The 26533-nt window shown below is 41.8% G+C and overlaps 1 protein-coding gene across 11 annotated transcripts in view; it reads right to left on the bottom strand.

The window, feature by feature from the left end:
• Window positions 1-26533, bottom strand: part of fam53b (family with sequence similarity 53 member B) — a 103736-nt gene that overhangs the window by 13741 nt on the left and 63462 nt on the right. For 10 of the 11 annotated variants that reach the window (XM_055646746.1, XM_055646745.1, XM_055646751.1 and 7 more), the window contains exon 6: window positions 3483-3554. The exons of the other annotated variant lie outside the window; for it this stretch is intronic. In XM_055646746.1, coding sequence (XP_055502721.1) covers window positions 3483-3554 — 72 coding nt within the window. The remainder of the gene's footprint in view (window positions 1-3482; window positions 3555-26533) is intronic. 11 annotated transcript variants of the gene reach the window in all.

Here is a 26533-nt window from a genome sequence, read left to right as displayed (position 1 = left end):
CCCAGGAGTGGAGGACCTTTGTTGCTGCCCTACATGCCAGGAGGCATAATAGGCAGTAAGTAAATAAGAGAGATGAGAACGCACTCTCCCTGAAATGTAAAAACAATGCGACAGACATAGAAACATAGAAAATAGGTGCAGGAGGAGGTCTTTGGCCATTCGAGCCTGCACACCGCCATTCATTGTGATCATGGCTTCCAAGTTCTCACCTACAGTAAAGAGGTTCATCCATCAGTGCACGACAGAAAATCCGAGCCAACTCGACACACAAAACAAAAATTAAATTCAGGGATTGAATGACTGCACTCTCTGGCTACTCGGATAATTCACAACATACCATGGCACCATGCTGACTTTCCCAGTAACAGGTCAAAGGAAGGAAATTCAAGTACAAATGGCTTAGGCCTGGTTTTAAGTTATGCCCATGTTTCTTTGGAGTTTTACACTGTTTCAATAAAAGCTCTGCCGAATTCCTCCACTGCTCATTAACCTGCACCAACACTCATGAAAGACCAGCTCATGCAAATTTCTTGATGTTTTGGCAGTTTTGTACGGCTCAGCCGGGTACAGAATTGGGCCTCTGGGCGTTTTATAGTTACTTTTTCTAACCATTCTCTTTTAACTGTCCTCGTGGGTTCAAATATTGTTTTAATTTTTGATTTACGTTTTGCAAATAAAAACATTAATGGCAACATTTTAAATAATCTGCATCTAATACGTTTTAAATATATTTTGTTGGCTATAAATTGTATTTTTATGCAGAGACAAAGGAGGAGAACTATGACTTCTGCCTAAAATATTCTCCTAAAGTCGCAACAGTTGATGGCAATTTGTGCTTGTTTGTTTATGTCCTCAAAGGGCAGGGCAAGCAAAGACGTTGAATATTTTTAAGGATATGGTTAGGGAAGCACAGGGGGTGAAAGGTTAGCACAGGTGGATGGGAATGCGTTGTTACAGACAGATTGACCCCATGAAGAATGTGTCAAGTGGTCTCGTCCTGCTTCCTGTTCTCATGCTTCATCAGACTCTCGTGAAATTTTAACTGGGTGGCTGGTGCAGAGTAACATTCACATGAAACAAATGCCAGGCAATGACTCTCTCCGGTATGGGAGAGTAAACATTCCTTCCCATCATATACCGTGTGGCATTGTGATCGACTGATACTCTCCAGGCATACACATCCTGCAGGTGGTATAAAGCAGAATAATATTCGTAAGGAGCGTACACCAACACACACTCCAATTGCAGAGAGAGGAAAGGCTTGTGTAGTAGGTGCTGAATCACAAGCCACAGAGTATTGGCCTGTTCACCTTCTGACTCCACAAATTCATTCCATCATCTAGAGGGCACACATCAAACATGTATTGGATTGCCTAGTGAACCTTCACCATTCAAGTGACTCAACGTCATTCAAGACAAAGCAATCTGGTAGCCAAACATGTGATGTGGTTTGTGTACCAGGACACAGTTTCCTGTTTCGCGGTTTCCCAGGGAACGATGTTGCACTGAAAGTTTCAGATGAAATACTCTTGAGCAATTGAACAGCTATTTACATAGCAACTGGGTGGTGCCAGAAATGGCTGCCTCACCAACATTCTGTCTGTCCCTTCCTTCATTGTTGTTTTTATTAGTATTTGTTAAATGTATGTTTTAGTGTTCTTTAGTTTGTTTTATGTTTATGTCGGGGGGGGGGGGGGGGCAGTTGGGGGAAACTTTTTTTTCATCTTTAACCTCGACGGAGATGCAATTTTTTCCATATCGTATCTCCGTCCGCACTGCGGCCTAACATCGAGGAGTTGGCGGCCTCTGCTGGAGACCGATTTCCAACTGCGGGAGTCTGCAAGACTTACCATCATGGAGCGGGTGAAATCTTTGCCAGGCATCGACTTTGGAGCTCCAACTGCAGGAGCCTGCGGACTTTAATATCGTGGAGCTCGTGGTCCCTGTTTAGAGACCGACTTCGGGAGCTCCAGGCTGCAGGAGCTTCGACCACCCCGATCACGGGAGTTTTGACCACCCCTACATGGGAGGTTAGATCGCCCCGACGCGGGGGCTTCGATTGCCTGTTGCGGGAGCTTCGATTGTCCCGACGGATGGTTCAACTGCCCCGCCCACGGGAGAATAAAGAGGGAAGAAGATTAGATTTTATAGCCTTCCATCACAGTGAGGAATGTGGGGAATCTGTTGTGGTGGATGCTTGGGTTAACTTTTATGTAGTTGTGTGTCTTGTTGCTTTTTTTTAGTATGGCTGTATGGTAATTCAAATATCACTGTACCTTAATTGGTACACACGTGACAATAAAAGACCCTTGAAACTTTGGAAACAAAAGAAGAGTTACAAACTAAACACAAAGTGCAGGAGTAACTCAGCGAGTCAAGTAGCATCTGCGGAGGGAATGGATAGGTGAAGTTTCGGGTCTGTGGATAGGTCCCAAACCGAATGTTGCCTATCAATTCTCTCCACAGATTCTGTCTGACCCGCTGTGTTACTCCAGCACTTAAGAGTTTTGCTTAAGATTTCAGCATCTGCTTTTCTTTGCATCTCAGGAATTACAAACCGCTTTCTTCCCACTTTTAATGTACATAATGTGTAGAATAACTGATAAATGTGGACTCGGTATCTAACGTTCTGTACTCTCAGGATATGGGAAGAGATAAAACTCCACACAATAACAACCTAAATCACCATGTGTTGCAAATATTGGTTCATTTCACCGTTCTTACATTTGAGATCTACTGTGTAGACCGTCTGATTTCAAGCAACAGATTTAGACTGAACAGTAATTGGATTAATCTAAAATGATTAATCTATCCGCAGATAGCATGCAATCCATGAAGGCTAATTCAGTGTTATTTGGCGTGAAACCATCAAACCGCACGTGAAAATAGGAAATGGATGAAAATATTTTAGAAGCTATGGACTAAACAATCGAAGGACAGATGTTACTAAAAAATTATTTTCTATTTTACTTACTTGATCTACTCGAGAGCGTGAACTTTATCAAAGGGAATGAGATAGGACGGAGTATTTTGGATAGCAGCAAATTATGGTCTGTATATCTTAAACCACTTGAAAAACAATGACGCAACAATAGTACTTTTCTCACGACACAGGAGTGGGGAAAACTGCAGAAAAACTTATCAAGTGTGCAACAGCCAGAATAATTCTGATACTAAAACTAAGTCAACAGCAGTTACTGATATACACTAATTCAGAAACATCTACAATTATTATAAAATTATTACCAATTACAAATAAAAAGTGATAAATCTACAGCACAAGAAAATGGTGTTTTGAATCTATTTTTTTTTGCAATGATATTCAATAAATAACTTAACATTCACTTAAAATAATCCCATCAAACATGATTGCTGAATGTGGGATCACAGCACCATTCAAGCACATGGAGCCCAGCTGCCTTAAACGTTTACTAAATAACAGCAACGACAGTTAGAGGGAGCTTTATATCTGACTGCTGTACCTGACTGTGGAGTGATTCAGGGGTATCCAATGTGGCAAAACTGTTCCCTTTCTCGCCAATGAGATTCCTCATCTTGTTGAGCAGAAAATATGCAAGGGGCAAATGAAAATACAGAGATCAGGGCTAAGAGATTACAGAAAGCAAATCAAACACAGCAATATTGACCAGACACCAAGCTTAATCAATAAGACACACTGTGTCAGTGCCGTGAACTCCTAATTAAAATATAAGCTCCCCTCGTTTTTTTAAACCGGCCATATTCCTTCATTTAATAACCCAGGAACATTCCTTTTGGACCAGACCCAGATGCAGCTTGGTCGCCCGCTGGACCTTTTCATACCTACAGCTGCTCAGGTCCTCAGGAACAAGTCAGGTCATCTGTCTGCGTAATTGATAACACCACACGATGAGACAGGTTGCCTACATAAAGTAGGCTGGTGAAAGGGCAGACTTACTTATTTGAATCCAAATCCAACAATACTGCAGCCTAACTTCAGGTGATGTAATTAATTGCCTTTTTTATTAACATAGTTATCAGATCAATTATCTCCATGTGCTTCTGGGAAAAACCTTCAGCCCCTTTTCCCACCAGCGGGAGAACACTACTGAGGCCTAACACAAACATAGCTCAGTTACAGTGCTTTTGACTTGGCTTATAAAACTAAATTAGAAACTCGTGTTGAATTTTATCCTGGGATTTAAGCCACAGAGGAGAAGCTCTGTTCGAACACTACTGCAGTTTACTTAAGTCCACCAACTGCCTCCCTCAACTGTGTTTCTTTTGGCCAAAACTTTGACTTCTTTTCAGCAATAGCCATCGAGCTCAGATATACATAAACTTGTAACTCTTTCAGTGCTTTAGTCCTGCGATCAACACAGAAATAACGCGAACATATTCAATGGGAGATGAATGCAAGCTGTCAAAAGCACCGATTTCTCTCTTTGCAGCGAAGCAGTGAGATATACCATCAACACATCAATCCTCTCGCATCTTGCACTTTGCACCAAGCCAAGGTTACTCAGAGGAACTCAATGTCACATCATTAAAGTACTTCTCTATATCTCAAGCCTGCCCTTTCTTCCTCTGGATTAAATGTAAAGTAGCTTTAGTTGCTGACAATCTCTCCTGTTGTTCAGTCTCTGAGGTGTTGCTCAATAAACACAGTTTTGCACATGAGCTTTGAGAGCTCGCATCATCCAGCAGGTTATAAAAATCACAGGCAAGTTCAATCCTTCTCATTTTTGACACACAAACGGCCAGCCACATGTCAGTGGACATCAATCTGATGAGAACAGAGGCTGATTCTTGTTTCCAACCGGTTCTACAAGATGGCATCAATTGTATATCACCATCAATGTGTTAACAAAGAGCAAAAACAGAACCCAGGATGTTTCTGGCAAACTCATTGCATAAAATCACTCCACCATTAGTCCGTGGTGGGTCTGCTCATGAGGGTTATAATTAGATATGGCTTTGGATCCTACACTTCAATGATTTTAAGACTCAGGATGCTTAGACATCATTGAGCAGCTGCAGCAAAAGCTTCTCACGCCCGCTGCTCAATACACAGTGAACACAAGCTACAGACTTCCCTTACCCTGGGCACAAAGTGAATAACTAACCAACTCACGAAACAGAGCAGACCGCACTCGTGGGACAATAGTAACCTCAGTATGGCAGCCTAACAGAGGACCAAAACTCTCTGCTTTTAATCTTCACGAAAACAGGTTTACTGAAACCTAAAGCAATCTACAGTTTGCATCGCACTGGACTTGTTGGTGATTAGAAGGCTTTTTTTTTCAACCCACTATCAGTACCTGCAGCCAAGCTGAAAGCAGATGCTGGGACCTTTGCCAAAAACAAACCTCTCAAAAGTAGTAAGATTAATCATTTGCAAACGGCATGGATGGTAACAAAACAAATTAATAAAAAGGAAGAAAAATGTGCCTCTTATTCAAACCAGATGACACAAAGTATAGTCATTTCAATTATCTAAACCCAAAGTCATATAAACTTTTGACCCTTTGCAAAACATAAACACAATAAAGACATATCAGATTGCTGATTTTTCTCAGTTGCATGACGAATTTTTTAAAAAGTGACCTTCCTTGCCAGCTAATGAATAAACAGACAGATTATTTTTAAATGAGTCCATCGGGCAATAAGTTTCTGGAAAAAGTGTGTACGCAGCCAAGTTTACTCAGATTTCACCAGCTCCTTGTAAAAGGAAGTCTGTGCCCAATCCCAATTTGCTCATCAATTAGTTCAGCTCGAGAGAAGAGGGAGTCAGTAGGCTAAGCCTGTGGAAGATAGTCCACAATCAGCTTCTCCAATGGTTCCGGTTTGTGATTCCTTTAAGCAGACTGCATTCTAAACAGAACTCTTAAGGGCCTGTTCCACTTTCACGACCTCTGCCGAGTTTGCCCTTGACTCATACTCGCAGCATGGTCGTCACGAGGTCGTAAGCGGTCGTAGGTAGGTCATAGTAGGCCGTGATGCTAGTCGTAGGTAGTCGTGGCATCAAGTAGGTCGGGGCGTTTTTTCTAGCCTGATGCAAAGTGTCCACAAGTAAAAAAGGTCGTGAATTAGGTCATGAAAGTGGGACAGGCCCTTTAGAGCAGCAGAACATAGAGGAAAGAAGGACTAAGAGGGCACGACCTGATGTGGAGCCATTGAGTTGAGCAGCACTGTGTGATCTCTGCCAATGGACTACAATGTAAACTGCATGGAACACATACGAGTCAGATATATAACCAGAGGACATGGGTTTAAGGTGATGGGGAAAAAATTTAATAGGAACCTGAAGGGCAACTTTGTTTTTACACAAAGTGCGGTAGGTGCACTGAGGAGTTAGTTGAGGCAGGTACTATCACATTTTTTCAAAAAACATTTGGACAGGTGCAGGGATAGGGATCAAATGTGGGCCAAACACAAGCAGGTGGGACTAATGTAGACGGGGCATGTTGGTTGGCGTGGGCAACTTGGGCCGGAGGGCCTGTTTCCACACTGTATGATTCTAAGACCAGAACATTTGAATATGAGGAAAAATAATAACCCCTGTCAGCTGTCTGCTGCAATAATTTATAAACTTAGCATGGAAGGAGCGTGCAAAACCCTCTACAGTTCCAACACCATTTCTATTTTGAGCATTTGTGGAAGAGTTTAGAAACAGGTGTTATATCTGTGCTAAGCAGAGTCCCATTATGGCCCTGAATAGTTGTGAATTGGGGCAAATCAGCCTTGATAGTCTTGAATGGTGGGACAGGTTTGAGGTGCCAGGATGGCCGCCTACTCCTGATGCTGCTCCCTTGTGGCCACCTGAGGTCCAGCAGATATTTTGGGGAAACTTCATCAACAAAGAGATTAGAATGTCTGACAACACCATGACTGAAATGAGCCCAATGGGACTAGACCATGGTAGTATTGAGTCACACTTTGACCAATGCAGTATGGACAAAATTATTATTACCCATATAAGTGCTAATTCAGTTTTGCCCAATTTTACTTCACGTTGTGGCCTGTGAGTTCATTGATCCTTTCGCTAAGGAATGTCTAATAGTGATTTATTATATACTCTGCCAGAGAGCAAAAGTTGAAATAATTACATTTGTATTGCTTTGCATTGCTTAACGATGGAGGCACAAATCTGTGTTTGCTTTTCTTGATCTAGGTTTCATTATAAACACTTCATAATCTTCAGATTAATTATCATATCAGGATTGTGATTCACAGCTCATTGGAGTATACCAAAGTACACAAGAATTATCACATTGAATGTGTATATATATTTTTCTGCGTTTCTTAAAAATTCTTGTTTCCACCGCATGTCAAAATGCCTCCTCGACAACCACTGCATTTCTTTCCCAAGAGCCCTTGCCAAAACAATGACCTTTTATTTCACCTCCATGCCACCCACCATGGAATTCTGCCCGAACCCGTGTGAAAACACCCAAACTGGGAAAAATTGCAAATATTTGGTCAGGTAAAACTCCAGTAAACCCTCATTTAGTGGACCCCTTTGTAACGGGCTTGAGTTATAGCGGATGGACCTGCCGAGGTCTGGTTGATGCGGTTGTTTTATGCGGCTCACGTTGTAGCCCCTTGCGATAGCACTTTCTTTGAGCCGCCACTACCGATAAGACACGCTCGCTCACTCACTCACCGTGGGGATTCCTCCCCTCTCATGTCCTGCCGCTTCTCTCTGTTGGCCATCGCTATGTCCACGCGGCCTCCTCCGTTCTCCCCGGGATGCCAACATGCTCCACCTTTGACGATGTCGGCGATTGCGGGGGAAAAGGAGGAGTCGGCAGCGGGGGAACGGACAAAGCGATGGGTGAGAGGGTAGACACCACGGTGACCAAGTGCGTCCTGTCGGTAGCGGCAGCCTGAAGAACACACATTCTGTCGGGGGCGACAACGTGAGCAGCTGCAACAGCCGCGCCAACTGGTGCAGACCTGGAGCATCGGCGTCTAGTTTTAAGGTGAAATGACACAAAGTGCTGGAGTAACTCAGCAGATTGAATCAGTCTGGAGAAGGATCTCAAGGTCACCTATCCATGTTCTCCAGATATGACCCACTGAGTTATTCCAGCACTTTGTGTCCTTTTGTGTATTAACCATGATCTGCAGCTGTTTGTTTCAACTACATACAATGATAATACCTTACTTGGTTGTAGCGGACAATCTGGTGAATGGACACCATTGCCCCCCCCCCCATGGTCCATTATATAAAGAGGGTTAGTGCATTTAAGACAAAAGGTCAGAGATCTGTAACAGCCTTCAAACAAATCATTCATCCCTCTTTTTCCTGGAGCTACAGAAGATAAAGGGCCTGTCTGTGTTTACTTCGTTATAGCTCATATATCTCCATATTTGGTTGCAACGTGGAAGGATTGGCCCATTGGGTCTTTGCCAGTTTATAGCAAGAACCCATTTCTCACCAACTTCCCCTGTAACCTATTCTCTCCATATATTCTCATCAAAAGCCTCCCCCTTCAAACTTGGGATAATCTACAGTTGCCAATTAACCTAACGACCCATGTGTCCATGGTAGCAAACAAATACAGCTGGGGATGCACACAGGGTCACAGAGAGAACATGCAAACTCCACATAGACAGCACTGGAGGTCAAGATTGTATTCTGATTCATAGGGGTTGTGCCACTGTGCGCATTTACAATCTTGCAATTGCAATTTTGCTTCTTTTACTTCATGCCTGTTCTTCCCAGTTACATAGAAACATAGAAAATAGGTGCAGGAGGAGGCTTCGAGCCAGCACCGCCATTCACTGTGATCATGGCTGATCGTCCCCAATCAATAACCCGTGCCTGCCTCCCCATATCCCTTGACTCCATTAGCCCCTAGAGCTCTATCTAGCTCTCTCTTAAATCCATCCAGTGATTTGGCCTCCACTGCCCTCTGTTGCAGGGAATTCCATAAATTCACAACTCTCTGGGTGAAAAAGTTTTTTCTCACCTCAGTCTTAAATTACCTCCCCTTTATTCTAAGACTGTGGCCCCTGGTTCTGGACTCGCCCAACATTGGGAACATTTTTCCTGCATCTAGCTTGTCCAGTCCTTTTAATAATGTATATGTTTCTATAAGATCCCCCCTCATTCTTCTAAATTCCAGTGAATACAAGTCTAGTCTTTTCAATCTTTCCTCATATGACAGTCCCGCCAACCCAGGGATCAATCTCGTGAACCTACGCTGCACTGCCTCAATCACAAGGGTGTCCTTCCTCAAATTAGGAGACCAAAACTGTACACAATATTCTAGATATGGTCTCACCAGAGCCCTATACAACTGCAGAAGAAATTGTTCAATGCTAACTGTCTGGTGATTTTGTACCCCAAGTTTCTATTGTGAGAACATCTAGATTGCACACAGAACACTGTCATGTCACATTAAATACCAGAGTGAGGAATATTACAGGGATGGTACAATGGTGCAGCAATAGAGTTGTTGCCTTACAGCTCCAGAGACCCAGGTTCGATCCTGACTACGGGTGCTGTCTGTACGGAGTTGGTACATTCTCCCTGTGACCGTGTGAGTTTTCTCCGTGCCGTCTGATTTACCAGCATATTCCAAAGACGTCCTGGTTTGTAGGTTAATTGGCTTCTGTAAATTGTCCCTAGTTTTGTGGCTTAGAGCTAGTGTACAGATGATCATTGCTCAGCATGGTCTCGGTGGGTCGAAGGGACTGTTGCCATGATGTATCTCTAACTAAGCTAAACCAAGACTGGCACAGACATTACAAAACATCTAGGACATTGGTACCTAGGTCGGGATCTTTCTGATGAAAGGTCTCAGAATGGACATGCCACTGACACGCACGCACACACGCACACACTGCCTGAGCTCCTGTGTTTTATTTAGCTTTTATTTCAGATGTCTAGGATCTGCAGTTTTTTAATGTTTATTTACTACCATACATGTTGAAACTCTTTTACCCTGTGCTGCTGGAACAGATTGAAGTTTGCAATTTGGATGACAGATGGCCCAGATAAGGCACCAAATCTTTAATTATCTCTCCAGTAATGATGTTTTAATGACTCTTATGATCAACAATGCCTGGAAATTAATTTTGATGTCCAAATTCTTTTCAGAATTTATGGCCACATCTTAGAAAATCTGCTAACAAATCTCAATATGACTGCAATCTATTTATGGGGCTCATTTGTCATTAATGTTTTAATACTTGGCATTTTAACATGTACTGCAATTAACTTTTGCAGCAATAAAATTTGCATTAGATCAATTTAGATTTATATTAAAAAATTAGAATTGTTTTACTTCGGGTATATTGGAGAAAAACCATAGTGGCTGATCTATATGGAAGATAAGTCTCAACCCGAAACGTCACCCATTCCTTCTCTCCAGAGATGCTGCCTGCCCCACTGAGATACTCCAGCATTTTGTGTCTATATAGTCTATATATGGAAGATACATACACCTAGTTTGTCTATATGCTCAGTTATAACAAATCCAGACCAACAAACAATTAGCCACTGTTAGAAGCATCTAATTAAATGCATCATTTCTATTAATAAGTAAACTCCTTGTACTTAGATGTAGTTTAGGAATTTCCATTTCCAATTAGTTAACGTAGGTTTAGTGTAATTGATATGATTTAATTTGGAGGATTTTTTTTTAAAAAGGAGCTTGATATAAACAGAACCAAAGATGCCAGTTTCTAGCAAAACAATATGCGTCCATTATAATCTGAAGACGGGTCTCGAGCTGAAATGTCACCTATCCTTGATCTCTAGAGATGCTCCATGACCCAGAGTTACTCCAGCATTTTGTGTCTTTCTTTGGTAAAGTTGTCCGTTGTGGAATTGTTATTCCATTATGATCTGTCTGAAATATTAACTGCAAAGTAGGTAATCAGCTCAATATTAAGGTAATAGCATTTACTAAAAGGACTGAACAATGTAAAATTGCTTCCCAAAGCTGGAAGGTCACAGCAATATTAACTCTATTCTCTCCTCACAAACGTTACCTGACCTATGATTTCTTCCAGCATTTTCTGTTTTTACATTAAATTGCTTTCAATTGCGTGCTATCATGAACGATTTAGCTGTTCGCTCTCTACGACTGGGACGAACATTCGGAAAGGCTTTTTGTCTTTGTTGGAAAAGGCCATCATTATTAAAATGTCTTTGACAAACCTTTTGTTGTTCGGGATGCAGAAGGACCTATCAACTTTGCGGAAGGAAGGGGCTTACAGATGAATATTTCTTGCCACCTCTCACATTCGTATTTATTAGCAGAATATGAACTATAATGAATATTATTAATGAATACTTGGGAATCCTTGGAAAAGAAAAGGCAAGCTGCGACTTTGCTGTTCCTCATGCTTTGTGGTCAGGTAGCCATTTTAATTTTGCAGCAGTCCTCCGCACTGGAGCCGATTCAGGCCCACACATATAAGCATTGCTGTTTAAATGGAATACACACAACTGTCCCAAAATGTCAGGAGAATAAAGTACATTTGGGAGGATGATCAAATTTTACATAAGATACAAATGAATCCTGCACATAATAAATGATATTTTACAAATCCCATCAGTCGCCTTTTTTTCTGTTATTCTAATTACTTATTTTTCTGAAATAAACTGCTTTTATCCTAAATTTTCAAAACTTAACAACGCTGCATAAAGCAGGCATTATTTGTCTACCATTGCTCATAATGTCAGTGCTACCAATGCAGCGTGTCATTACAGCTCCAAACTGGCGTTCACCAGCCAGAAATTACTATTCATCCTGACCTTGAGACAATTCCAACATTATGACATGCTGTATAAAGAGCTGGAAACACTGTCTGGATGCCATTCAGTTTGCCCAGGAATGCCAAAATGATTTTGTTCTTGTACTCCTAGCCAAGTTCATAATTCCATTATGGAGCCTGCCAGAACAAAGGAACTGATATCAGAATCCCACGTACTACAAAATGCAGAACTTGAACTGTTGAGATTTGCACATTTACTGTGAGAAGCACAGGGAGGGCACAGTGGAACTGCAGGCGGCACAGACATCTCACAGCTCCAGCGACCCACACGTCGGGTGGAGTTTGCACGCTCTCCTGATGACACTGAGGGTTTCCTCTTCGTGCTTCGGTGTCTTCCTGTGTCCCAGAGAGGTGCTGGCTGATGTGTGAATTATCCGTTGTAAATTGATCTTATTGTCGGTGAGCAGGTAGGCAAATACGTCCCATGTTAAAGTCAGAGTTTTGTGTCATACGGCACAGAAACAAATTCTTCAGCCTTTCACATCCACACCAATCATTGAGTACTCATCTATATTGATCCCATTTTCCAGTAACTGGCCTGTAGCTTTCTAGGCCTTGGTGATTCAAGTACTGGTCAAGATAGTTCTTAAATGTTGTGGGAGTCTCCACCTCCCTCTCCCTCTCTCCGCTCCCTACTCAGACAGTGTGTTCCAGGTTCCAAATCCCCTCTGGTTTTATTTACTACTGTTATGGGTAAAGGTCTCGTACTTCCTGCCATATCAGGGGGCACTTCAAGCATTTAGTGTACCTCAATCAGATGTCCAACTCTTTCCTCCCCCCCATCCCAGCCTTATCACTTCCAAGGGGAACAATCCCAGCTTTCTACTCTTTCCTCATAAATGATATACTCCATCTTGGTGTTTCCCCTCTGCACCCTCTCCTGTGATCATGTTATTCCATTAAGTGTGGTGACCAGGAGTGCACACTGTACTCTGGCTGTTATCTAACCACCTGTGCATACAAGGTTACAGGGCAAGTGCTGAAAAATGGCATTAGTGTGGAAGGCTAAATAATGGTCAACATGGGAATGGTGAGTCAAAGGACTGTTTCAGTGGAGCGGTATTGATATTGTCACATAGCAAGTTCACTATTACATAAGCTACACCCCAGCGGTATGAACATTGACCTCCAATTTCAGGTAGTCCCTGCTTTCTCCTTCTTTCCCCTCCCCTTCCCAGCTCTCCCACAGCCCACTGTGTCTGCCTCTTCCTTTCTTCTTCCTACCCCCCCCCCCCCACATCAGTCTGAAGAAGGGTCTCGACCCGAAATGTCGTCTAGTTCATTCGCTCCATAGATGCTGCCTCACCCGCTGAGTTTCTCCAGCATTTTTGTCTACCTGCGATTTTCCAGCATCTGCAGTTCTTTCTAAGCTACAGTCTGTTCAGTTGGCTTCAAATGATTAATAATAGCTATAGACCTTGCTGAGTACATTTCAAACAGAAATAAGGTCACTGTATGGATAATGTACACCATTGGGGCCCTTATGACAGAAATTGATATAGCAACCAAAGTTTCGCTCTCTAAACCATGTGGCACATTGTTGGTGATTGCCCACTCACTGGATTCACTACTGCATGTAAAGTGTACAGCCACAGTGGATGTTTTTTGCAATTTGGCAGACTGAATGAGCCGTCAGCAAGTGATGCAGAAACGACAGAGGGGACGGTCCACGAACACTGACCTCATTATTAAATGTAAAATACTTTATAACATTAGGAAACAAGCAGCTCATTTATTTTGGTCAAAGACCTTTCTCATAACATTAATCTGGTTCTTTTGTTTTAAAGCTCTGAGGAAGAGCTGAGGAATTAGTCATGTCTTAAGGGAAAAGCCGTCCCCAACCAGCATACAGTGTTGTAGGGGAAATCCAGCTGCACAACTCTCCGAGTTTCATTTGCATCTAAACTTGCATTAGTGCAGAGTCTTTAGATACAGTCAGGTGCAGACACCAAAAAAACACACACAGAAAAGGTGTGGCTGCAATGGTGTTAAAGAGCTAAATTCACGTAGCAGATTAGTGCCAGAGGCATGTGCAAGGTTAGGTTCTAGGTGCGGACGCAATTATCTGCCTTGCCAACAATCATCTACAGTTGTCTCACACAAAGTATGGATACACACCTGCATGTTCATCCCATCACATTCAGGATGTGTATGCAATCGCTCCAAAGGTCAGAAACTAAAAAACGCCTGACATGGTGCTGGGTGCCATCCCCTCTTGCATCATGATGCACCCCTTATTTTAGGCACTGTTTGGGAGCTCTAAAGATCCACCATGTAAATTGTAGGTGCCATTGAATCTGGGCTGTGCAAATTGTAAATGAAAGTGTAAAACCTTAACATGGCTGGAAATCTTGAAATGAAGGAAATAGGCAACGTTTCGGGTCGAGACCCTTCTTCAGACTCCTTCAGTCTGAAGAAGGCAGCAAGTGATGCAGAAACTGAATCAGTCTGAAGAAGGGTCTCGACCCGAAACGTTGTCTATTTCTTTCGCTCCATAGATGCTGCCTCACCCGCTGAGTTTCTCCAGCATTTTTGTCCACCTTCGATTTTCCAGCACCTGCTGTTCCTTCTTAAACGGAAATCTTAAAATGTACAGTTCTCATTAATACAAAATTATTATTTTGTGGATATACATCATGGAAACATATCCGGCAACCCACCCAGTCCACACCATCAATCACCCGTTCACACTAGTTATATGTTATCTTACTTTCTCATCTACTCCCTACACATTATGGGCATTTATTTTTACAGAAGCCAATTTACCTCCAAACCAGCGCATCGTTGGGATGAGAGGGGAAACCGGAGCATCAGGATGAAACCAGAGCGGTCACAGGAAGAACGTGCAAACTCCATACAGGTAGCACCCAAGGTCAGTATCAAACCCGGGTCTCTGCCACTGTGAGTCGACCACCGGCAACGTGGTGCTGCCCTTGACAAATTTGTGAAACAAACCCGTCCCAGCAGGTTTGGTGGAAGTAGGTGGAGAGGATAGGGTGTGGAAGGATGCCATTTCAAGAGGAGTCTGATTTGTGAGTTTCAGAATGTGGCTCATGGCAACGCGAACCGATTCAAAAGGGAAAAAAAATCACATGTTGGCAGACTCTCAGTCTCCCATAGTTTGAAATATTGCAAAGTGTCTGGTTATTTGGATTCATCTTGAAGATGACTGCAGCCTATATCCTCAGAGAAAGAATGACATCAACGTGTTCTGTTTATTAATACAATAAAATGCCTTACATAACAAATTAAATAAGCATGTAACCTTGCTTAAAAAGAAATGTCTAGAAAAGTAGGTTGATTGCATAATCTGCCTCATACAAACCTTGCACTTGCCAGAAATCACTGGGGTGCTGGGAGGTCAAATCAGTATTTTGCTAACATTTTTTGCCAAATCTATTCTCCAAGTTTCCAGGGGAATAGAACAGCTATATAAAGTATTGTCACATGTAGTGACACATTTTGAAAATAATTTATTGCATCCAATGACACGTAATATAGAGTTTCTCACACCAAACATCATGCAGTGTAAAGTACAAGTACAACCTCAGGCCGTGGGCTGTCCAGAGCAAAGGGGGTGGGGGCAGAGAACAAAGAGGGACCCACAGTATTATAATGAGTACTTAGTTACTTTGCCAACGCCAGATTCATAGTGACTCGTTGCGTACTTTGTGCATCGTATGCAAAGACAACGAATTTCACTGTACCTGGGTACATGTGACAATAGAGTATCTTTGAATTAATACAGTGTGCAAGAAATTATTCAGCACCTTGCTTTTTAAAATAGTTCAAAACCTATGGGGACCAGAGGATAAACTGGTTAAAGCAGATGGGATTCTTCACTTCTATGTCTCAGTCAATGAAACCAAGAGCAGGGAAGTCACATTGGAACTGTAAGAACTAGTAGTTAGGCCGCAGGTAAAATGCTGTGTACTGCTCTGATCATTCTGTAGGAGTATGACAGTCCTTGGCATCAAAGTAACAATTGACTGAGTGCACCATTGAGTAGCCTCAGCATATTTAATGTTCCTGACAACTAGAAGCCTTCACTGGCTGGAGTCATACTGTTCGGACAAGACAATGGTTGTTGTAGGAGGACAATTGGCACAGGCAGGCTGGAGGGGCACAGTTGTACAGTTTGTAAAGATGCCATTTCACTATGTCATTGATCCAAGTTCAATCCTGACATTGAAGTGGATTTCTCCAGCTGCTCCAGATTCCTCCCACATCCCAAACACGTGCAGATTGGTAGGCTACTTGTGTAAGAAGGAGCTGCAGATGCTGGTTTACACCAAAGATAGACACAAAATGTTGGATAAACTCATTGGGTCTTTCCTTAATCTTCGGTGCTAGCTTTGACTTGTTCTTTTCATTCCTTTAATTAAATTAGTTCTTTGTGCATTTTCATACCACTAGTTTCCCTCTCCCTGACTCTCAGTCGGCAGGGTTTCGACCCGAAACGTCACCCATTCCTTCTCTCCAGAGGTGCTGCCTGACCCGCTGAGTTACTCCAGCATTTTGTGTCTATCTTTGGTAGATTAAATGCCTCTCATGAATAAAATCTGGAGGTGGATGTGCATATAGAAAGAAACAGCCTCAGGGAAGTGGGTTGGGGATCAATCTGGGAGCTGGCTATAAACTCGCTGAAATGGCCACCTTATATGTTATAGAGAAAATATGGTAATGATCTCAGTCCAAGCACAATGTTGCATGGCTTCCTCAGGCCCTCGCCATCTGCTCCTTCATCAATGACCTCCTCTCTACTATCACATCCCAAGCGGCACACAATTCAATTCCATCTACTTTTCCTCATATATTAAATCACCTCTGCATGTTTGTGGCAAGATTGGACAACATTAATGCTTTGTGGCGAGTAACAAACGTGCCACAAATGTTCTGGTTTGTAGGCTAATTGGCTTGTTAAAATTGTAAATTGTTCAGAGTGTTTGTAGGATAGTGTTAGTATGCGGGGATCTTGGTCGGCGCGGACTCGTTGGGCCAAAGGGCCTGTTTCCGCCCTGTATTTCTAAACTAAACTAAACACAGCATTGCAAGGTAAGGGCCAGCACCAACACATAGTAGGACCATCTCCCTTTGGCATTCAATAGAATAACATCACCAAATCTCCCGCCCACCACTGAAATTCTGGGGGTGAGGTGGCGGAGTGGAATCATCACTGATCAAAAGATTGACAGGGTCAGAAATAGAAACACTGTGGCTATAAGAGCAGGGCAAAGGTCATGTATTCCTAGGGATTTATCTGCTGCTTACCAAAAGCATTTCTGCTGTCTAGAGAGCGCAAATCAGTAGTGGGATGGAATAACCTTCTGGACGCAACTCCAACGCTTGACGTCATCCATTATAATAACAACCCATTCAATCAGCACTGTATCCACCACCTTGAGCATTTACTCCCAGCTCACTGTGGTAGCAGCATGCACCGTCTACAAAATGCAGAGTACTGACTTATCAAAATATCTTATGTAGAATTTGGAAAACTTGACCCCTACCACAAGAAGAACAAGGTCAGCATGCACAAACCTCCATAATCACAATCGCAAAGTTTATCACCAAGTCACACAACATCCTGACCTCGAAACAAATTACCATGCGTCCATATCAATGGGCCACCATTTAGCGTGGTAGAGTTCTACGGCACAATAAGCAGCCTTTGGGCCCAACGCACCGTGCTAACCAGGATGTCTTTCTGAGCTAGTCCCATTCGACAGCACTTGGCCCATAACACTGCGCTATCCATGAACTTGTCTAAATGCCTTTTAAAAGTCATAATTACACCCAGATGCTGCCTACTCGCTGAGTTCCTCCAGCAGGTTGCTGTTTTTGCTCAAGATTCCAGCAACTGCAGTTTCATGTCTCTCCTATCTTTCTATAGTTCATTGCTATGTGCAAGATGTAAATCATTACACCAAGTATGATTATTTTTATTATTATTGGCAAGAATAAGATATGGTTCACCCATTCTTTCTCCATCAACAGTCATTAAAGAACATTCATTCTTTCAGGACCAAAAAAGAAAAAAAAATCAGCTTTATCCATGTAAAGCTACGAACATTCAGGATAAATGGCCTGGGTATTGGACAGCTACCTAACAAACAGCTTTAGTGCTCCAAACTGTGTTACGTTCGAACAGGCCTTTCCAGAAAGTGGTCATTGGTTTCCATGAGTCATGGTCATAGAGTGAAGAAAATGATCCATTTGATGCAATAAAAATGCCCTGTTAATGAACCTTGCCTGTGATGGTAAAGTCAGTCATATTAGGTCACTATCACTGTGGCAATATGACTGTGGCTTTCTGCAGCAACTTGCAGCAATGATGTGTGAGAGACAGTAAAGAGCCCCACATTCTGACCCCGTCACTTGCTTTGTGGTTTCTGTTGAAAGGAGTTTGAGAAAAAAAAATCTGTGCTGTGGAATCATTAGAGTGCAAAACCTGGTCAGTACTCAACCGCGGACATTTACGAGAGTATTACAGCTGTAAATAAAGCAAGTAGCATATTCAAAGTCAAAGGCATGGTAAAGAGTTGGAGGAGGAAAGAAAACTATATATTAGACAATCTGGGAAATATATCCCTTTTGTTGTCAATTAATAGTCATAAACCCATTAGATTTTATTTGGAGGAGATCAAGATGAATGATGTGGGGTAGAGCAGTGGATGCTGTCTACATGGATTTTTGTAAGGCATTTAACAAGGGCCTTCATTGTAGGCTGATGCAGAAGATTAAGATGCAATAATAGAAGACAAAAGATAGCAGTCGAAGGGGGTTATTCTGGCTGTAAACCTGTGACCTCTGATGGCCCGCAGGTTTTCAGTGTTGGGACTTGTGTTGCTTGTGATACTAAAACATTGGTGGGTTGGTTAGCAAGTTTGCAAGACACACAAACAGTTGTGGATTTGCAGACAGTGAAGAAGGCTGTCAAATGATGTAGATCAGTGACAGATAAGCGCAAAAAACTATCAGTTTAATCTGAGCACGCATGAGGAACTTAAATCCACAGATTTAAACAATCTATTTTTAGATTGTTCTAACAAGCAGTTCCAATGAAGGACATTATTTCTGAAACCTTAACTGTTTCTCTTTCCACAAATGTTATCTGACCAGCTGAATGTTTCAAGCATTTTCTGTGTTTATTTCAGATTTCCAGCCTATGCATTTTTTTTTAATTTTCATTATGCATGGATTTTGTTTTCCCCCAAAGTTGTACAATTCACTTGATTGTCACTCTGCAAATGATAAAGGACACGGATAGATTACAAAATGCAGCAAAATTCATTTAAGGGAGACCTATCTTAAAACAAGATGTAAAGTGACCTTCAGAATGTACTCCACAGCTGCCACTAAATGTTGTGACACTAAGAGCTGTCTAAAAAAGACATGAGGCTGAGGAAGGGGCTCGCTGCCCACAAAACCCTACATTCAGTGGTCTTCACTCATTTGAAGAAGGGTCTCGACCCAAAACGTCACCCATTCCTTCTCTCCAGAGATGCTGCCTGTCCCGCTGTGTTACTCCAGTTTTTTGTGTCTATCTTGTATTCAGTGAGGTGTGTATGTCAGGTGGTGCATGCCAGGATTGTTGCTTGTGTAGGAGGCACCTTAGAGAGAACTTGTTTGATTATTCACATCAACCCACAACAAAAACCCTATTACTACCATTAGGACTGGTCACACCTCAATATCTAGTCACCACATTTATGACAAATGCCATTGTGCTCCAGTTACTTGTTTGAAATTATGAAGTACATTGGCCCTCAGGAAACTTGAAACATTTTAAATTTATAACTTGTTTACTGCTTTGAGCAGATGTTGCTGGCAACCAGAAGCCTTGACAGAATCTGGATTAGAGATGTTCCAGTCAGGAAAATTTGGCAATGGTCACTGGTTTTAAATCCTATTATCTTTGACCATAAAACCAAGCTCAGCCATAAAATGCACCTGGAAGATACAAATTTTCCTGCACGCAGTATGTTGGAAGTGAATCGCAGGATATGTTTCTCATCCTCAACTTCACATGCCTATATGTCTCTTTAATTTTTATACAAATTAATCCGCTTGCTACTTTGTTTGTAGTACCTATGGTGTCTCGTTGTTCCCCAACCCCACTCCCAGGTCAAGATCAGGAAATTATTTTTGTCTTAGAATCCAGCTAAACACTTTGTAAAATACCTTGAATAATAAGAAATTCCTGGCAATTAATCACCTTTAAACCTAAACATTACCCTTTACCACCTCATTCTCAGCAGGCAATGGCACAACAAGGGTGAAGGTATCAATTACTACTACAAATGATGACCAAAGTGAATCTTGCAGGTAAATGGCAGCAGCTTCATGCTATTTATCCCCCTCAATGCAAGCAAGTTCAGGATTCATGCTTACTTACATCCGCGTGTGGAATCCCGAACTTGCTGACAGATTGCCGCTGGGTGAATTCTGCCTTATGCTCTGACACCAGTCTCCACATGAAGGCAGAACACAAACTTGATGCGAGTCCCCTACACTTAGACTGGGAATCTGTTTAAGGATCCTGTGCCAGGATTTATCCGAGACCCCATTCATTGCCGTGGCGATGTTACAACTGTATGGAACATGACAGACTATAACGCATGTTATCTATTACTTTTTATCTCAGTAGTATTGCCTTGATTATTTTGGCATTCTTAATCTTACTAATAATTTTCTAGTTAAAATTATTTAGCTCATTATTTAACAGTTTTTGAAAGCATCCCAGAAGCTTTGCAGATTTGACAGATGGCTGATCAGCGGGGGGTGAGCATAGCAATCTGTCAAATTTTCCCCAGCAGTTAGTGGGTGGGCTTGCTCCGAGCCAACCATGTAACCCTGTTTTGGCCTTTGACCTTGTTGATTAGGTCTAGGTTGCCCTCCACCAGCAAGTTCATCCTTATGGATGTGAACCAAATAAGTTCGGAGCGACGGGGAATCTGAGTGATGAACAGGGATCAGACCTTGTTTAGTGCGTTGGGTTAATATGGAACTAATCGGCATTTACTTACATCACACTTTTGACATTCTATTACTTGTCAACAAAAAACAAACAAAAAAAGACAATAAAATTCTGCATTCTGAAGGATCTCTCATCAATAAAATGCTCTACAAGGATTTTATTTTTGTAAATTTGAATGCTGGCAATAGTTGATCCCGTTGGTCTTCAATAATAGACACAAAATGCTGGAGTAACTCAGCGGGACAGGCAGTATCTCTGGAGAAAAGGAATGGGTGACGTTTTGGGTCGAGACCCTTCTTCAATAAGATTTATATCCACATAATTCAGCATTATTGAAACAATTCTGTTCATATCCCTCATCCGAGTGCCAAGATTATTTGGAGATCCATTGTTGCAAACCACATTGGTAAATCACTGTTCCAATGATAACAACGTCTGTTTATATTTAACATCTATGCGTTGGCCACAATTTTCATCTGATCACTATGTAAGCAACAACAAGCTTCATAACAAATGTACTTCCCCAGTCTACACATGTACAGGCAGTTTTCATTTTAAACGCTTAAACGTTCTGCTTGATTTGGATTAAACAGTGACCATTATCCACCATTATCTACTAAATGCCACAGTTTCCTTCACTATTTTGCATCCTAATCCTGTACCTCTTCAGTATTCACTTTTGTATTGTACCATCACTTCTTTTGTTTAACCCCTCCGGCATTGCATCCTTTTACATACTGTACCTTCCTCTTTGTTTTATCCCCCATTTCCTTTGCAGCAAAACATTTTTGTTCCATCATTAACTTTTTCTAGTTCTAATGGAAAGTTATTGAACTGAAATGTTTAGTTTAGTTTAGTTTTAGTTTAGAGGTACAGTGCAGAAACAGGCCCTTCGGCCCCGACCAGCGATCCCCGCATATTAACACTATTCTACACCCACTAGGGACAATTTTTATATTTACCAAGCCAATTAACCTACAAACGTACATCTTTGCATTAACTTGGTCACTCTCCTCTCTGCTGCAGCATAATCTGTTAAGTATTTCCAGCATTTTGTATTTTCATTTAATCCAAACCAGAGCAGTCTCATTATTGTCGTAAATATAGGATTCTTATTCTTCAGAGACAGCTAGCTGTAGGCCAAGCAGATTCAACCCTTGTGTCAAGGCCAATACTCAGCAAATGCTTTATGGTTGACGACAGTAACAGGAGGATTTTAGTGAAATGTATGTATGGTATCATACGCCTTAATCTTGAGCAAGGTCTGCAGTGACACTGAAGTGAATTACATTGTCTCGAGAGATGGTTCAAGGCTCATTCAGCAACATTTATGATGCCAGATGCTTGAATCATAGAGAATCTATGATACCGAAAGAGGCCATTTTTTCAGGCAGCTGTGGCTATGCAAATTAGAAAAGAGCAACTATCATCCTAATTCCACCTGCCAGAACAGAGTTTATAGAACAGGCTAGTGTCATGGTTGTTCTTGCCTTTTTACCCTTCTGGGCAGAGAGTTTTAGACCAATACTGCCCTCTGCATGAAAGATTGTTTTCTTATCTGCCTTCCACCTATTATTTAATGGTCACTGGCTTGGCTCCCTCTGTCCTCCAGGCCCTACAAATCTCTCCTATGCATCCCCTGCTGCAAAGAAAACAGTACTAGCAATCCAGGTAATATCCTCACAACCCTCCTTTGCATCCTCTCTCATTCTAAGATATCTTTCTGCCAGGAACGATCAGATCATCTATTGTTCAAGCTGTGGCCCAATGGGTGGTGTTTACAATTCTTGCACAACCTCCCTGTTTTAATGTTCTATGTCCCATCTGAAATGAAAGCATCATGTTTGCCTTTTTAACCATCTTATTGACCAGTTCTGCCACCTTTAAAGATCTCTGGATATAAACTCCAAGGTCCTTTTATTTGTCCTCTCCACTCATTTCTTGCTTGCTGTATTTTCCTGAATGCTTTATCTCACATTCTCTAGTTTAATTTCCATTTGCTACTTTGCCCAATAGATTCCTTAATGTCAACCACAGCGATAATTGTTGTCCCATTAATAAACTGCTTTTATTATGCCACATATTTAAGTTTTAAATTCTTGGCTCCAAGCACATAAAATATTCCTGCATTAATGCTGCTCCTTCAAAGTGCTCATCAGCAAAATCAGGATTTTTAAATTACATGCAGAATCAACCTTGCTAAGTCCGACTTTCTAAAGTTTCAAGTGGAATCCAAAATCGCTGTGTTCATGTTCTTCCCACTGAAGGTTTCTGAATGTGTCTGGATTATTGCCAGTGGTAACAGACATGATGAAGGTTGTTCTTCACTAGTAGGGATACACAACAAGGAGCAGCAGCTCCTTCCTTCAGACCTGAGCTACTTGAATACTTCACGCTGCTGCTGAGTATAAAGCAGCAGAAACCGTGGCTGACAGCAGGCAGTCTGCCCACGCTGCTGATGTGTGACACAATAGGAGAGAACAAAGTTGAAATATGCAAATAGACAGGCGCAGGATACAAAATGCAAATACTTACTAAGTCCCAACTGCATCAAATGCAGAAAAGATTTGGAGTTGAACCCACAGGCGTCACCTGGATGATATCTAAAACCATAGCTGATTAAGGAACAAAGACACACTCTTCACTGCAGCGACTATCCACGTTCTGAATTATTTCATATCTCAGCGATCATCTGTCCAAAATGACTCATGTATGCAAAGAACACCATGTCAAAAAAAGAATCAGGCACACATCAACACTGAACCAGAAGAAGCATGTTACACCAGTGAAAGCAATTGATGGAGAGATACTGACATGAAAAGTGTTGGAAATCAAAGACGCGATCTTCCATTCACCAGCGCAATATTCCTTGTGGCTAAACCCTTTGTGCTTCAATATCAATAAAAACACAGAAAAAAATGTGTGATAGGTATAAGATTCAAATGGTTAGAAAGCACTCAAAGCTACAATCAGCATAGCTCTCGGGCTTAAAATGAGAGAGATGAGAGAGAGATCTCTCAGTGAGGGATCAGTAGCTGTCACTGTTCTACACTTGGGTATCTTTACACAGCCATAGCTTGACCAGCTTCCCCCATACCTTCAGATCAGCCTGGGTCACTGGTGTCACTGCCGCTGCCCACAAGTGGGCAGACAAATGAGGTTGGGGAAGTACTTGCAGCAATGTAGCTTTACTTAGAACCACAACAGTAACCCACATTGATATTAGTGACACAAAGGCAAATTCCTGTAGTGGTGAAAATCTGAAATACAAACAAGAAAATTCTTAAAAGCACTTAACTGGAAGATTTACAGGTCTTAATCATGCCCACAGAACAATGTTGTACGTCTTAGCCTTCATTGTAAGTGTGGTCAAAGGAGGACAGTTGAGAAGCACTCAGTGTTGAATGTTTGTACGTCTCTCGGTTCCTTCCATACCTGCTCTCAATGCTAAGCCCAGCGACGGAGTAGTGCTGGGGAAAAGGTCAGGATGTTCTCTGCACTTAGCTTTACTAGAGAGGGCTGGTGCAGCAATATTGGCTTCCACCAATACTTTGGATCTATTTTTGACTATTTTCCTTCTTTACATACCCCTTTTAGTACAGTTGGGTGCGTAGGTCTGATTGACCAGCCCACCACATCTGGCAGATGTGCAGCGGGTATAAGTGTTGGTGGCAATGAATCAGGGCAGGAGGTGCGAGCCAGCCCATGGGTGGGGTCATAAACTATTCATCATTCCTGATGAGAAGTGACTTCTGCTTCTTTCTTTACAGATGCTGCCTGACTTACTGTGTAACCACAATTGGTGAAGGTTTTTAATGTTTGCTGCTGGCAACTTAAAATAATTGTCACGTCATGAGTTTTGTGAAAGACTATTGTGCATGAATTTACTTTAACTTATTACATAGTTATATTCAGAGATGAGACATGCAGTGCTGGAGAGGAATTTTATAGCCCAAGAAATGAGTTGGGCAAGATGCTAAAATATATAACGTTAATAAAATATTAAAACATATTCCTGAGCCAGGAGCATTTTGGGAATGTTGGTATTTTGTGAAAGGTTTGTGCACCTTGCGATTTTATATGTTCTAGCACCAGCCAGCTGAGTTCCCCAAGCATCGAGATGCCTGACTGATGGGCAGCAGTGCCCGGGGAGAAGGTAATTCCACTTGCATGCTCCCCTCTCCCATCAGGCAGCAGATACAAAAGCCTGAAAGCACAACACCAAACTCGGGAACAGCTTCTTCCCCACTGTCAGAACAGACATGATGGGCCAAATGACCTAATTCTGCTCCTATGTCTTATGTTAGACCTAAATTAACCGCATCACTGACCTTCCAAACGCCTCCTCTGCTCTGGTCTCTAATACTTCCTTTGTCTTCACTCATCCCACCTCCCTGTCCTATCCCTCCTTCCTTCCCTTGGCAGCAGCCTGGTATTAATGCCTATCACCTTCCCCTGTTTGCACCATCTCTCTCCAACCACCTCCTCCCCAATCCTCCGTTCCTCTCGTTTCTAAATGTTTCTTCTCACCTTTACTTCCTCAGAAGTCATGCTGAATTTTTAAATTCAGTTTATTTTGACAACAGTTCTACCACAAGACCGCAAGCAATTGCCAAAAGTCGAGGATTTAGTCCAACACGTAAACCTACCTCCCCCACCCCCCTCTCCCCATGACTTCCCCCACACCACACTGCCTTAGGAAAACATTCAACATCACCAAAGACTAATTATATCTGCACTTTCTGTGTAACTAACAGTATAATACTCTAACATTCTACTTTGCAGTCTAGTCGTTTTTACAATGTGTTAACCATTGTACTTGTGTATGACTTCATTGTACTTATGTATAGCATAATTTGACTGGATATCATGCACACAATGGTTTTCTCTGTACCTTGGTACACATGACCAAAATAAACCACCACCAATGCAGTCAGCCACCAGTAATAATAAGAAAATGCTAATTAGTTCTTGACGCTACATTGAGTAGTACTCATAAAAATCCCTTTTTGTCAAGATTCCTAACCATAAACCTTGTTGAATTACGGCACAATTGTATTTAAGTCACATATGGAATACTTTACTACTGCTGCCCTCTGATAAAAGCATTGTCACCTTTATAAAGAACCACCGTTTACAGAGTTACCCCCCCAAAAAAATCATTTAGCAAACCCTTTTCTGAATTTGTTTGTTATTTTCCACAGTCACCATAACAAACTGCTAAGTATTTAAAAAACTGCTGGATAGGTCAGCAGACAATTGATTATACAACAATACAGCTCATTTCTGTTTTCTGTGATAAGGAGAGCCATATCTTTTCCCGAATGGCTCTCCAAGTACCTTTCACCAGTGATATTGATGAAAAGCTCCCATTTAGTGTGTGTCTCACGTCCTAGGTGCAGCTAAACATTGAGTCAATAAAGTACATTAGTTGTGGTAACATAATCCACTCAAAGTATGAGCTAATTGACTGGTATGATTGGCAGACATAAAGTGGTAAGGGAACAAGTATATCTTCCTGCAAAACATAATATTGCTGAACGTTCCATTATTTCATTCCTTTATAGTGAACTTCAAAGCAAATTCTTTCACAATTAGAAATGTCTGTCCAGAGTATTTCAGTCCATTATAAAACTTTTGACATTTCTAAGGATACCCTTCAAATTAAAGATATATAGCATTTGATTGCAGTGGTTTCATTTAAGCTGCAGTGAAGAACTACAGTGAAGATCTTCCCCAGTGACTTCATAAATAATTGTAGCAAACAGATTTACAGGG

This window comes from Leucoraja erinacea, chromosome 15, assembly GCF_028641065.1.
Source record: "Leucoraja erinacea ecotype New England chromosome 15, Leri_hhj_1, whole genome shotgun sequence".
Lineage (NCBI taxonomy): Eukaryota > Metazoa > Chordata > Chondrichthyes > Rajiformes > Rajidae > Leucoraja > Leucoraja erinaceus.
Note: the sequence above shows the minus strand (reverse complement) of the source record. Positions and strands in the feature narration are given on the sequence as shown.